At 41.8% G+C, this 13,477-nt stretch overlaps 1 protein-coding gene and 1 long non-coding RNA gene across 3 annotated transcripts in view; both read right to left on the bottom strand.

The window, feature by feature from the left end:
* The window catches only part of LOC135090525 (nuclear hormone receptor FTZ-F1-like), an 82,292-nt gene extending 78,597 nt beyond the window's left edge, over positions 1 to 3,695 (bottom strand). For both annotated transcript variants that reach the window (XM_063987339.1, XM_063987340.1), the window contains exon 1: positions 3,304 to 3,695. In XM_063987339.1, coding sequence (XP_063843409.1) covers positions 3,304 to 3,526 — 223 coding nt within the window. In that variant the 5' untranslated portion in view covers positions 3,527 to 3,695. The remainder of the gene's footprint in view (positions 1 to 3,303) is intronic.
* Positions 3,696 to 4,825: 1,130 nt separating this feature from the next.
* On the bottom strand, positions 4,826 to 12,582 carry LOC135090524 (uncharacterized). The gene is made up of 5 exons (XR_010262030.1): positions 12,271 to 12,582; positions 8,589 to 9,881; positions 7,759 to 7,906; positions 6,782 to 6,896; positions 4,826 to 6,534 (listed from the first exon to the last, which is right to left on the bottom strand). It is a non-coding gene; the product is annotated as an uncharacterized LOC135090524 (long non-coding RNA).
* Between the last annotated feature and the right edge of the window lie 895 nt (positions 12,583 to 13,477).

Below are 13,477 nucleotides of genomic sequence, written 5' to 3'. Positions count from 1 at the left end.
TACGTTCTTTATTCTTAATTCAAAATAACGTCTCTTCTAGCATTCAAATTATAGCCTTTTTAAAATTCAAAATACGTTCTTGACACTCCCACTCATAAACACACGACAACAAAAGCATATAAGCAACACACACACACACACACACACACACACACACACACACACACACACAAAGGTATTCCTACACATAATGGTATTCAAATAAGACAGCTGCAAGACTCAAATATCCCTCAGGCTGGCTAATCATTCGTCAGGGTTTCGAAGCGGTGGGTCTGAAGCCGCTGCCCAGACCACCACTCTTCGGACCGCCTCGACCCGCCAAGCCTCAGACCACCCAAGCATTGTCTCGTTCAGGAATCCGGGTATAATCTAACCTTTTGTTCTTAGTTTTAGTTCCACTGTTGTATTTTTTCATGTATTTTTTCTTCTATTTTCTCTTTTTTTTTCCTATTTTTTTTCTGATCAATGGTGTTATATATTTCTTCATCTTTTCTTCCTTGGTTCTACTGTTATATTTCTTCCGTATGTTTTTTTTTTCTTTTTGGTTCTTATTTCCACTGTTATCCCCCCCCCTCAGTTTAAACTCGTTTCATACATTAAGAATCTAAAGAACCTATGAATTGTCAGACTTCAGGCAAGAATCTCAGTAGATATCTTCTATTCTTACTATTACACATTTTCCCTCAATTAACTCTCTAATCAGTTAAATCTCAACCTAAAGAATCTATCAAATTCAAAGCGCTCTTCAATTCCAGACGGGAGCACGGTAAAAATTTCATTCAAGTTACTGTATATCTTTCTGTCTCTATTTTTTGCCGTATGATCACGATATTGCTGTACCTTACCTTCCTAAATCAGTAATAGCACTTCTCTATGCCAGTCAGCCAGCCAGTCACCACCGCCACTCCCTCACTCAGCTAAAAGATCGATTCATTGGTCTTCTATCTTATCCGTCCCATTACGGTTGATAAAAAGCATGAAAGAGGCGAATAACAGGAAGAAATGACTGCCTCTTTTGGAATGTGGGTTTAGTAAGGTTAGATTGGGTTGGAATATGATAGGATATGTTAAGGTAGGATAAGATAGGATTAAAAAAAAAACGGTAGATAATATAAAGAAATAATTTTAGTGTGGGTATTGTTAGGTTATATTGTGTTAGGATGGACAGGACAGGATACAAGACAGATTAGATTAAGTTAGTTTGGGTTGGAGTGTGACATCCTAACCTAATCTACCATAGCCTACTCCTTCCCCAAAAATATTTAGGCCGGTTTATCTTCACTCGAGCCTAAAAATATTCAATGCATCACTAAATACAAGAAAAGCAACAATAAAATGGAGGTGGCAGTTCTTTGCAATCCTAATTTAGCTCTTAGAACCACCTCATACTTCTAATGTTGTCCTTCCCTCACCATTAAGGACTATAAATACATTGAAAAGCATAGGAGAATAGTCGTTACTCTCGATGAATAAATGTAAGAGTAACATGGCAAAAAAATAAATAAATAAATAAAAATAAAGAATAACCGGTTCCCTTGCAATACTAGAAACTTGAAACTCTTACTCGAACCAATTCATTCCTTTTATTTTTCTCCTTCAGTGATAGAGAGGAGAAAGAAAAAATGTCTGAGTCATCTTTTACGTGGAGAATATATATTTTTCTCTTATTCCCCCCCGAGCGGCTTTTACGTACAAGACGAGGCAACGCGCGACTGTCTGCGTCCCGCCTGACTCTGAAGGGAACAAGATTTCTGGCTTATCAAGTTTTCTGGCCGAGTAACGGATGGAACAACACTCAGTAACGGGTCCTGGCTGCCGAGTCCTCCTGCCATGCACGTCCTCACCTCCTTCCCCTAGTTACACGCATCCTACACCCTTAAAACAGGAATCCAATCATCCTTCTCATATAAATAAGGATTCTAATACTCCTACACTGCAGTACATTGCAAGGCGAGTTGTATTCAGTCGCCCCAGGGTTCAGGGGAGCTTGCCAGAATGATGCGTCTTGTCTGCCTAAACTGAGCGACTGTGCACCGCCTCTTGCATGACAGCATCTCGCCCTTTCTCTATATGCCGCACTCAGCCTCTCTTCTTCCCTCACCCGCTCAAGGTTCATGATTTCTCTCCCACGCAGGATTCTATTTCCCGGGGCTCGGTGTCCTCGGCTCGGTGAACAGGTAAAAGTTTCCTGTTGGTGTAGTCAGTGGTGTATTGATATTCCAGCGACTTGTGGCAGTCGCGCGCCAGGCGACGTTGCCATCGTACACGGGAAGTGGGTCAAGTGTACTGAGTCAGTGGGTCGGTGAAACGTGGCAACATGCAGCCCAGTCGTTGGTCACGTTTTAGACATGCGTGTTTTACTGATTAACATGATTTTCAGGATAGGAAACGAGATGATTATGTCCCGTAAATATCAATGGACAAACGGGTATCAATGGCGGGCTGGGATGAAGGATTAAAAGGGTGTTATTTGAGCAAGCTGGCGCGCCTGGCTCCCTGCCGCCACTCGCCCATACCGAAGAGGCTTCATCTCAACGCCTGCACGCCGGCTACATGCAACCCGCCGCCCTCCTTGCAATGCGATGCCAGGCACATTTAGTTCATACAAACACAAAAAATGTCCTTTCCTCCCCAGCGACACCTCCACACGCTTCCTGGGCCACAGATAAAATGATAGAGTGGCCAGGGGAGCTAATTTTTTCAATCTGCGTCTCAGCTGCCGCTTCATTACGGAGAGCATGAGGCGAGAGGCATCATGAGGGGCAGCGGTGTGTGTGTGTGTGTGTGTGTGTGTGCCACTAAGACTAACACTACATACACGCACACACACACACATCCAAGCCTCACAGACGCCCAGACATGCATTGGTCGCCCTACAGTCGCCGCCTTGGATCGAGACACAGTAGTCGACATACCAAAATAAGACTGAAGCGAGACGAGTCGCGCCACCCACCCGGGCTGACGTCTGGCCCAAACCTCCCCTGGAACCATGTGCTCGCCGCGTCCCAACAGGTGCCACGGGGGTCAGCCCATGGCACCCACTGCCCCTGTTGAGCCCGACAGTAGGCCTAGTCACGCCCCTCTCAGTCTGGGCCTACCGCGGGGCAACCCTCAGTGTCCAAAGTAAAGGATCCTAAATGCTTACAGAAAATTGAGTTTCACTAACAAAATATAATTTATTTCATTGTATATTGATTGGCCACAGCTCGCACCAGCACCAGGCCAGCCCGAGGTGCGGCGTGCCCGTGCACCTGTGGGCGGCCTGGGGTGGGCATGGGCGTGGGTTGTTACCTGGGTCTTTACCTGGCTGAGTGTCAGGTGAGGAGGAGAGAGTGTCGGAGGATACCGGAGTCACCTGGCTGGGAGAGACTCTCTCTATCACTTCGGCCTCCATGCCTATGCCATTGGTGGGCGGGTGGGCGTGCACGGGCGGGGGCGGGAGGGCCAACGAGGAGCAGTCAACCCCCTCCCCGTCCACCATGGAGGTGACGGGCAGGCGAGAGTCTGTTCTCATCGCCACCGACATGACGCCTTATTCTGTCTGTCCCACAGCGTCCCGCGCACCTCCCAAGGCCCTCCCGTGTCCTGCCTGTCACACTCAAGCTCCTGGCCAGGTGGAAAGTAAAAACTAGGTCTCTGGGCCACCCTGTACACTTCACTTTCACACATATACAACCTCCCAACTTGGCCGTCATGTGACAGTCTTTCTTAACATCAATTTAAATCCTTTTCTTTAATACTCTTTTTACAATAGGATTAACTAATATAATGTTTTAAGTGAAATGAATATTTACTGACAACTCGTTTTGCCTTCATTTATTTATAACAAGTGGTTATATATCCCAGAACTAGCAGTTTTCGCCAGATAGAATGCGTACGGCAATCAAAGTAGGTCATGGTGACACGCCTTAGTTTACTCGATAATGTTACAAATTACGTATAATAAGTTTAAATTCGTCACATAAAGTTGTACCAATATCTTTGTGGGCACTTTCTGAGCCACATATTCAAAATAAATAAGGCAATCTGGTACGCATTCCTGGGGAGAACGATTGGTGTCTGCTAGCGAGAGAAAACGGAGCCAATCTATCTGGGAGAAAAAGAGGGAATTTTAATCCCAAACTATTGAAAACATCTTCCTGCCTATAGCTACAAATGAACTACTCTCCTAAAATTATATATATGGCTTTATAACCATGAGTAATTATCTTCCTCACAATAAACTGGACAACTATAGAAAGAGAGGCGCTGCTTTATAAAGTTTAATCTCATTTACTGTCACTTTTATAATCAAATCTCCTGTCTACTAGTTCGGATCCACTTGTTTGGTATACTCAGATATTCCAATAGCTCTAATATCTTTTTTTTTTCCCTCTCTCTTGCTAACCGATTACTTATTTTCTAATAGCCATTAACATTTCAGTTTTTAGACAATATAGATGGTTTATACGGAGAAGGTTGGTACAGTAATTGAATATCTAAGTGTTCTAGAGCTTGTAATTTTTATGATTCTTAAACGTTTAATCGACTTTATGTTGAATCTACTAAAGAGGTGATTATATAATAAGTGTAGGATCACTCTCTCTCTCTCTCTCTCTCTCTCATACAGTGATTTACCTCCTTCTTTCTTTCCCTCCTTTTCAATTTCCACGCCTTCGTCAGCAAGCCTTAAAGAGACAAGGTACATGAAGCCCGAACCAAAGTATGTTATTTCATTTAATTTTTACTACCTTCAGTAAGGGAATAGTTACTGGTTAGTAATTATTTTATGAATGAATAATATTGTTCTCAGCTTTTCCTTCACAAGGAAATACAACACATTGAGTATGGTATTCAAGTTTTATTCATATTCATACTACATCTTGAAGTATAGTTAGTATAACCAACATCCAAAACACGTCAAACACAATGGTGCAATACATTGCAATAGTCAAGAAAGCATGAGTTAAATGAAATCTTTCTAAAAGCTTTACTATAAAGGACAAAGGTCAGCAAAAGTGTTAGTTTTACATGCAAACACCATGGAAACACTAACATGTCCATCAGACAGTGATGCACAGCAGGAACAAGTTATGCAACACTATACAAAAAATTACACAAAGACCATGACTATTTTAAAGAAAGCATGTAAAGCACAGGGCACCACCAACACACTGTGCATTAAGAGCATGCATGTGTAGCACTGGACAACACCAAGAGCCACCACCACCACCACCATCACGTGTCATGCACAGCAGAAGGAAACACACAAACCAAGCAGAAGCTTGTACTATCACACTGTAAGGGCACTGCAGGAAACAAAAGAAATGATATGTAACCCAAGAAAGATTTAAGAGAAGAGTCATTTATGGTACTGAAAACACCTGCAGAATTATGTACACTATTTTATCTTTAAAGAAATTCACACTAACCTGTTTTGTCTTACAGCACATGCAACAAATATTGGGGCAGGTATTACATATTACAACGAGAGAGAGAGAGAGAGAGAGAGAGAGAGAGAGAGAGAGAGAGAGAGAGAGAGAGAGAGAGAGAGAGAGAGAGAGAGAGAGAGAGAGAGAGAGAGAGAGAGAGAGAGAGAGAGAGAGAGAGAGAGAGAGAGAGAGAGAGAGAGAGAGAGAGAGAGAGAGAGATTCACTAAGGCAATTAAATAAAATGATAAACCTTAGAATAAGCCTTGTTGACACCTGTGGAAAACAAACTGAAGAACTTAGGGATTTAATGAAATCAACTATCTATTTTTCCCTTTCCTCCTCCCTGTCTACTCATTTCTCCACTTGAGGGTGTAGTACACTCTCAATTTGATGTGCAGAGATGAACAGTTTTGGTGAGGTTGCTGGAACACAAATGCAAGGAAGTCACAAAGTTGTGATGATGTAATTACAATAACAAAGTTTGGGAGACTCTGTTCCTCAGGAGAACTTTCTCCATGGAGGCACAGAGCCTTGCCTCTACTTCCACACAGTGCTCCTCCACACTTCTATGTAGTATACAGCCCACAAACTCAGTATTCAAACTTGTATTTTTAACTTTCAAAATAAAACAATTTACTATTACTGTCTACATCAACCTTTTGCAGGCTGAGCCCCCCCAAAGCTGGTTCAATGCAGTTTGGGCCCCCCTTCCTCCCTGTGCCACACACTCAAACCCTCGCAACTATGCCACCACAGATGAATAGACAGAATCAAATAGATGGACAGATAGAATCAGATAGATACACAGACAGATAGAAGGAAGGCATAACAGCTGCATCTCATTTGTACTAATAGCCAGTAAGTGTGATATTCTGCAACTTTTTTCCCTCCTGTCCTGTGCTCACGCCCCCCTGGAAGAGTGTCTGCGCCTATTCATGCTTATCCATGCCCCTTAACACTCTCAGCTCTCACACTGAGCAAAGCATGTCACTGATGTGCATTACAATATTGCAGCATCTTAGGAGGCAGATAACATGCTGCTCTCAGCATCAACTACAGTGATACTGTGATGGTCCTCCTGCCAGACTGTTAAGCTGTCCGGTGCAAACTGCAGATGGTGTCCCTGTTAATATGGAAAGTGTTATGCATTGTTTGCATACTTTTACTATCATAATCAGCATATTAATACTAATGCTATCACCTCCATTGACAATGTTACCACAACAAAATAGCTTATCTACTTCAGTGTCACACCTGACATGTTACACTTTTCCCACACCCCACAACTATACTGCTCAAGTGGTTAACAGCAATTATAAACCTTGTGTAAACTCTCATTACTCCCACAACATGTTAAAATACTTATTCACCCTGCCCATCACAGAAGCTGACATGCTCCACCAACAGCTGTGAATCTTGGGCCAGGGGGAGATGATCTGAGCTGTGCCTCCCTTCATGCTGCTAGCCACTTTACCACAACACAAGCTGTAAAAAGAACCATTTTGTTAACTGCAAAGCAACAACTGCACAAAATTAAATTATAAATATAGTGAAACATTAGTGTATAGTCAATACGAGAGTTTAAAAAAACGGACAGATTTATGAATGGGGATGACCGGTGGACGTAGGCAGGTGTGTTTCATACAGGGCCTGCCACGGGTAGCCATGACAGCCTCCTGTGGCTTCTCTTATTTTCTTATGTTCTTAAGAAATGAGTTACAAGTTAGATAACAGTGAGAATTTTTAATATACCTTTAAAGGTATAATGAAAACATCTTAAGGCAGAAGAAACAAATCATGAAAATATGGTTCATCTTCACATTTCAAGAACCAGTAAGGAAAAGAAATTTGTAGAGATACATGGCCAGAAATAGTTTTACCCACTCACGTTACAATACACATAGTGACAAAGGCTCCCACACACAAGGTTTGCTTATTAGTGAACATAATGCCAGTTACATATACAGAAAATCCCACACAACACAGATTAATATGGCACACAAAGTACTCACTTTCACCCTGCCTCAGTGAGAATGGCCCATCACTGGTACTCTGCACATGTGTTTCACGACACATTTCACTTCAAATTATCTGAACACACTACACATCTTATTACATAACATATTCCCTACAAAGTCTCTATCTCTCTCTCACACACAGCATTGCAATCTCTCTCTCACACAGCCTTAGAATCTCTCTTTCCTCCTCTCTTATATACAAAGACTAACACCTTTATCCTTTCTTTCTCATAGTCTCTCTCTCTCTCTCTCTCTCTCTCTCTCTCTCTCTCTCTCTTACACAAACACACACACTCACTCTGTCACCTCTCTCTCTTTTTCTGCCTCACCCCTGATCCTCCTGCTAACTGTGTGGGCGGCCTGCTTGACATTACTCTCGGCAAAGCAGCTGTCCCTCAACAGCACCACCACCACCATCTCACTGGTGTGTACTAGCTGGCCGGGTACCATCACCAGCTTCCCCAGCAGCAACATTATCTGTGGGATGTGATTCAGGAGGTTAGCAAATGTATCTGGTAAGACAAAGCTGCCAGACAGATGGATTTAAGGAGTTAAGAGACAATATATAAATAAGTAAACAAACAATAAAAAAAAAATATACAAAAATCATCAATTGGGGCAGCAGATTAGCCATGCATAGAATGGTGATGACATCTCAAGAGGCAATAAATAACCCTTCACATTTTGCTGACATGTAGACAAACTGATAGTATTGACAACACTTTGAATTGCAAGTGCTGCTTGGGGTGTTTAGGGTGTTGTAAGGTGTTGCAGGGTGTCTGGGAATGTTTTAATGTAGTGTTGAGGGTGTTTTGGATGTTAGAGTAATGGTAGGATGTGTTTTCTGGGTGTTTAAGGTATTGTGAGGTGTTTCAGGTGTGGTTAGGTGTGTTATTGAGGTTTTGAAATGTTCTGGTGTGTTTTGAGGTATTCAGGTGTGTTTTGTGGGTGTTTTGGAGTTAGAGTAGGTGTTTGGGTGGTGGCAGCCTGCAATCATCACCGCTAATCCTTCCTGTATTTCTGAAGTTTGGCCAACTCAGCCTAGGGTTGCCATATATGAACTATCAAAATTCTGGACACCTTCACTAACACCTGATTATGGTCCTGATATGATACTGGAAAACATGTAAATTAATTAAAAGAAACTCAACTTATTTACCTTTGCATATGGCTGATAATCTTGAATTCCATTTTTCCACTTAGCTTAGTTGCTGTCTTCTAACTCTTCTTCAACCACTGCGTGTGTTGCTTGATGTGCCGATGCATATTTTTCTGTAGATCTTATATTTTTAAGTAGTTCCTTGTTGGACTTTAAAAAGTTGAAGAAGTCAACATAAGAGGTCTCTCAGTAGTTGTACTGTACAGTCAGAATACCTTTCATTGTATCAACACTCAGCTTGTTCCTTTCCTTCATCCACTGACTTTGCATCAGCAAAAAGACTCGCTCCACATTAGCATTGTGGGATGTTACAGCAAAAAAGAATTGTGCAATTCTGAGCAGTTCTGAGTGGCATTCAATATTCTTTGATGCTTCAAAGTATCTGGTCCATTTTTTTATGTGCTGGTAATTTACTGAAGTCTTCATCATTCTTGTTCCTTTCTACAAACTGCCTCAAGTTACAAACTTGGTCAAAGCACTTTACATCATCAAGCTCTATTCCCTTGTCTATCAAGTATACAACACAAGGTTCCACATCAGTCCAGTTTGGCATTTCACTCAAGACCATCCACTTGAAACAAGAGAACTCTTCCAGTGGTTTCATCCACTTAGCTAAGTACTCTGAGCATCTGTTGTACAGGTTAACTACTTCAACACAGAACCTGTTACACTCTTCTTTTCCTTCTGTGCGCTTCTGAGCAATTAGTCCTTTAACTTTTAAAGACATGAAATGCTGGTTCTTTCTTTCTGCAAGTACTTTACACACAGACTCCAAATTTGTCAGCACTTCTACAACAGAGTTACTTTCCTTTTCAATTGTTTGAATGTGTGTGTGAAATATAGCCATTGAAGAGTGCATGTGCCAGAGGTAATCTCACTCATTTCATTTTCAAAGATTTTTTTTTATTACTGTTGGTGGTTGCTCTTGTGAAAGAAAGAAGGACTTAAGAGCAGGAAACATCTCTATCAGCCTTGTGATGCCAGGAAATAGTGACAGCCAACAACTCTTACTTTGAGAGAGAAGTTCCCTGTACTCAACCTCAGCAAATTCACAATACTCCTTTAGTTTTTCAGAGCGAACTGTGTAGATATGAAAATACTGATAAATCTTACTGATAATATTTTCAATATCAATATCCATTCTTTCTGCTCCATGATGGACACAGTTATTCAGAATATGTGCTGGGCAACCTACTCCAATCAATGACTTTTCCAACATCTTCAGATTTGCATACACATTATTCCCTTCTTCGTTACGCTTGAGTCCTCCAAACATTGTATTGCAGTTGTCACCTGTAAATGCCACACACTTTTTAGTAAGCCCATGTTTATCTAGGGTTTCTTTCACACACACACACACACACACACACACACACACACACACACACACACACACACACACACACACACACACACACACACTGCATAAGAATATGTACAACGAAAGACAAGACAACACACACACACACACACACACACACACACACACACACACACACACACACACTGCATAAGCATATGTACAACGAAAGACAAGGCAACACACACACACACACACACACACACACACACACACACACACACACACACACACACACACACTGCATAAGCATATGTACAACGAAAGACAAGGCAACACACACACACACACACACACACACACACACACACACACACACACACACTGCATAAGCATATGTACAACGAAAGACAAGGCAACACACACACACACACACACACACACACACACACACACACACACACACACACACACACTGCATAAGCATATGTACAACGAAAGACAAGGCAACACACACACACACACACACACACACACACTGCATAAGCATATGTACAACGAAAGACAAGGCAACACACACACACACACACACACACACACACACACACACTGCATCACTGCATAAGCATATGTACAACGAAAGACAAGGCAACACACACACACACACACACACACACACACACACACACACACACACACTGCTTAAGCATATGTACAACGAAAGACAAGGCAACACACACACACACACACACATACTGCTTAAGCATATGTACAACGAAAGACAATGCAACACACACACACACACACACACACACACACACACACACACACACTGCATCACTGCATAAGCATATGTACAACGAAAGACAAGGCAACACACACACACACACACACACACACACACTGCATCACTGCATAAGCATCTGTACAACGAAAGACAAGGCAACACACACACACACACACACACACACACACACACACACACTGCATCACCATCTGTGCAACGAAAGATAAGGCAACACACACACACACACACACACACACACACTGCATAACAATCTGTACAACGAAAGACAAAGCAACACACACTGCATCACCATCTGTACAACGAAAAATAAGGCAACACACACACACACACACACACACATACACACACACACACACCTTGAAATACCTTGAAAAAAAAAACACTGAATATTTACTGGGAGGGACTGGAAGGGAGTTAGGGAAGGTACCACTCTGATAACGTCACGGCTGGGGGGGGGCTTGTGACGTCACGGCTGGGGGTTGATGACGTCACAGCGACCGTCATTTACGTACGTACGTATTTCATTTTGAAAATGACCCCTCTAAAAAACGCAGCTAGGCAGGAATGCTTTATAAATTCAGATTTGCCACACATTTTAACTAATGCCACAAATAACAACACATTTCAAAACGCAATAGTATTAAAGATATTTAAAAAGAAGTATCTGGAAACTATTGGAACATTCACCCCATTTAAAATCGTTCAAATGTCCACTCATTCTGGCTTAAACATAACGGAAAACACTTTAAAAAATCTGAACTATTTTCTAAAACCATTTAAAGTGAGCTACAAGCACAAATAAAAAATCTACCGAAAAAAAAATCAATATTATTGGAAGTTGAACACGAATAAAAACAAGTGTACGGTGCATGCATTTCACTGAGCGGGACGGCAACACACTTAAAAAAACACTAACTATTTTTTAAAACCAATAAGAACCTAGTACAGGCTGAAATAAAAAATTTAGTTTTGGGACCGTAAAAATATACGCCGAAAACGGCCCTCTTATTTACACAAAAACAACGCCAAAATCACCACTTTTCACGCAACACATGCGCTCAAATCACTTAAAAAACAACGAAATATTTTTACAAACCATAAAATCTTAGCTATAAGCCGAAATAAAATACTTAGGAAATAAAAAAAATAATACTGGAACCGGAGGGGGCTGGGGAGCCTTATCCAAGATGGCGGCTGGGGGGTCAGTGGAGGGGACGACCAACCCTTCTCACTCATTTAAACCTTCGCCAAACTTAAATTAAGTAATGGCAGGTATATCTAACGAGCGGATATTAAAGCTTGGTCATGTGGCTCCGCTTTGCGACAGTATTGGTTTAAAACACTCACAAATAAGATAGATAATAGCTGATAAATAGAGAGGACCCAGATTGTTTACATTTTCATTAAGTTAAATTTTACGGTTTTTAGCAACGAGACGAGGCTGACACAGGGATATATTGTGCTGGAGGTTAGGTGAGATGCGTTAAAATGAGTTAAAACCGTGGATTGTTCAGTTATTCATTAAAAAGTTACGTTAAGTTACCTAAATTTATTCTAACACTTCCTGACCTTACCTTCCCTGTGATGGTGGTGGTGATGTACCTTCCTGCCTCCTCGTCACTATGGCTGGCTTTCTAGCACCTTCTCACAGCCAAACTTTTCTTTATTTTGCTTGTTTTCATCCACTGCTGCCTTCGGGTGTCCACTGCTAGAGCCCACGCCTTCCTCATTACCAACTAAAGAAGGTTTAATTCATGGGTAAGCCTTGGCAGCCACTGTGTAGGCCTGGTTACACACACACAAAAAAAAAAAAAAAAATTCTGTCAGGCTGGGAGTTGAAACAGACGGATACTAACACCACCCATAGATGCGACACATTGTTTACCTTGTCAGGCAGCACTGACAGCGTTGCCAGATTGTTTTGGCCATAATATCGTACTACACAGGTTGAAATTATTGTACTTCTGGTAAAATTGTCGTACATATGTTATTATTCCAAATATTATGCAAAACTGCCACTTTCTAAATACAGCAGAATTTAGGTTTTATATATATATATATATATATATATATATATATATATATATATATATATATATATATATAGAGAGAGAGAGAGAGAGAGAGAGAGAGAGAGAGAGAGAGAGAGAGAGAGAGAGAGAGAGAGAGAGAGAGAGAGAGAGAGAATTTGATTAGATTTAATGCTTTTATTCACAAAAAATACAATAAAATTTGTGAGAAAAGACTGTTAATCCCTGATGGACAGTCTTATCAGGATGATGTTTGAATACATAAATAAATTAAATGTAAAATCACAACATTTGTAGGCACTAGTTATATTTGAGGCACCATTCGTTACTGCACTATCACAAACTTGCTAGTCTCATTTGATTGCACAAAATTTCGGGTATTCCCTTAATGTTTGTGGCAGAATCGCAATAAAGTGTTTTGCCAGTTCGGGTAGTTTAGGTGAAGGTGTGGGGCACTGTTTTATGAGGTGTGAGGGACGAGCACAGTCCATCAGGTAGTGTTCAAGACTGTCCCTCCGGCGCACCGCACAGTAGGCATCGTGTCTCCTCCTCCGATGTTGCGAAGCCTAGTTGCCACGGGTAAGGGTACCCGAGACGTATCCTGCATGTCACCACCTCACACAGGCGGCTCGGGAAGTGTCGGGCTGGGGGCGGGCAGCCTGCGCGGAACCATCTGACGCTCTCGCTCCCCTGATAGAGTTGTTCCTGCTGCTGCTGCCTCTCTGCGTGGGCTTTAACTGCTCCTCTCAGC

This window comes from Scylla paramamosain, chromosome 35, assembly GCF_035594125.1.
Source record: "Scylla paramamosain isolate STU-SP2022 chromosome 35, ASM3559412v1, whole genome shotgun sequence".
NCBI lineage: Eukaryota > Metazoa > Arthropoda > Malacostraca > Decapoda > Portunidae > Scylla > Scylla paramamosain.
This window is presented reverse-complemented; position numbering and strand designations above follow the sequence as displayed.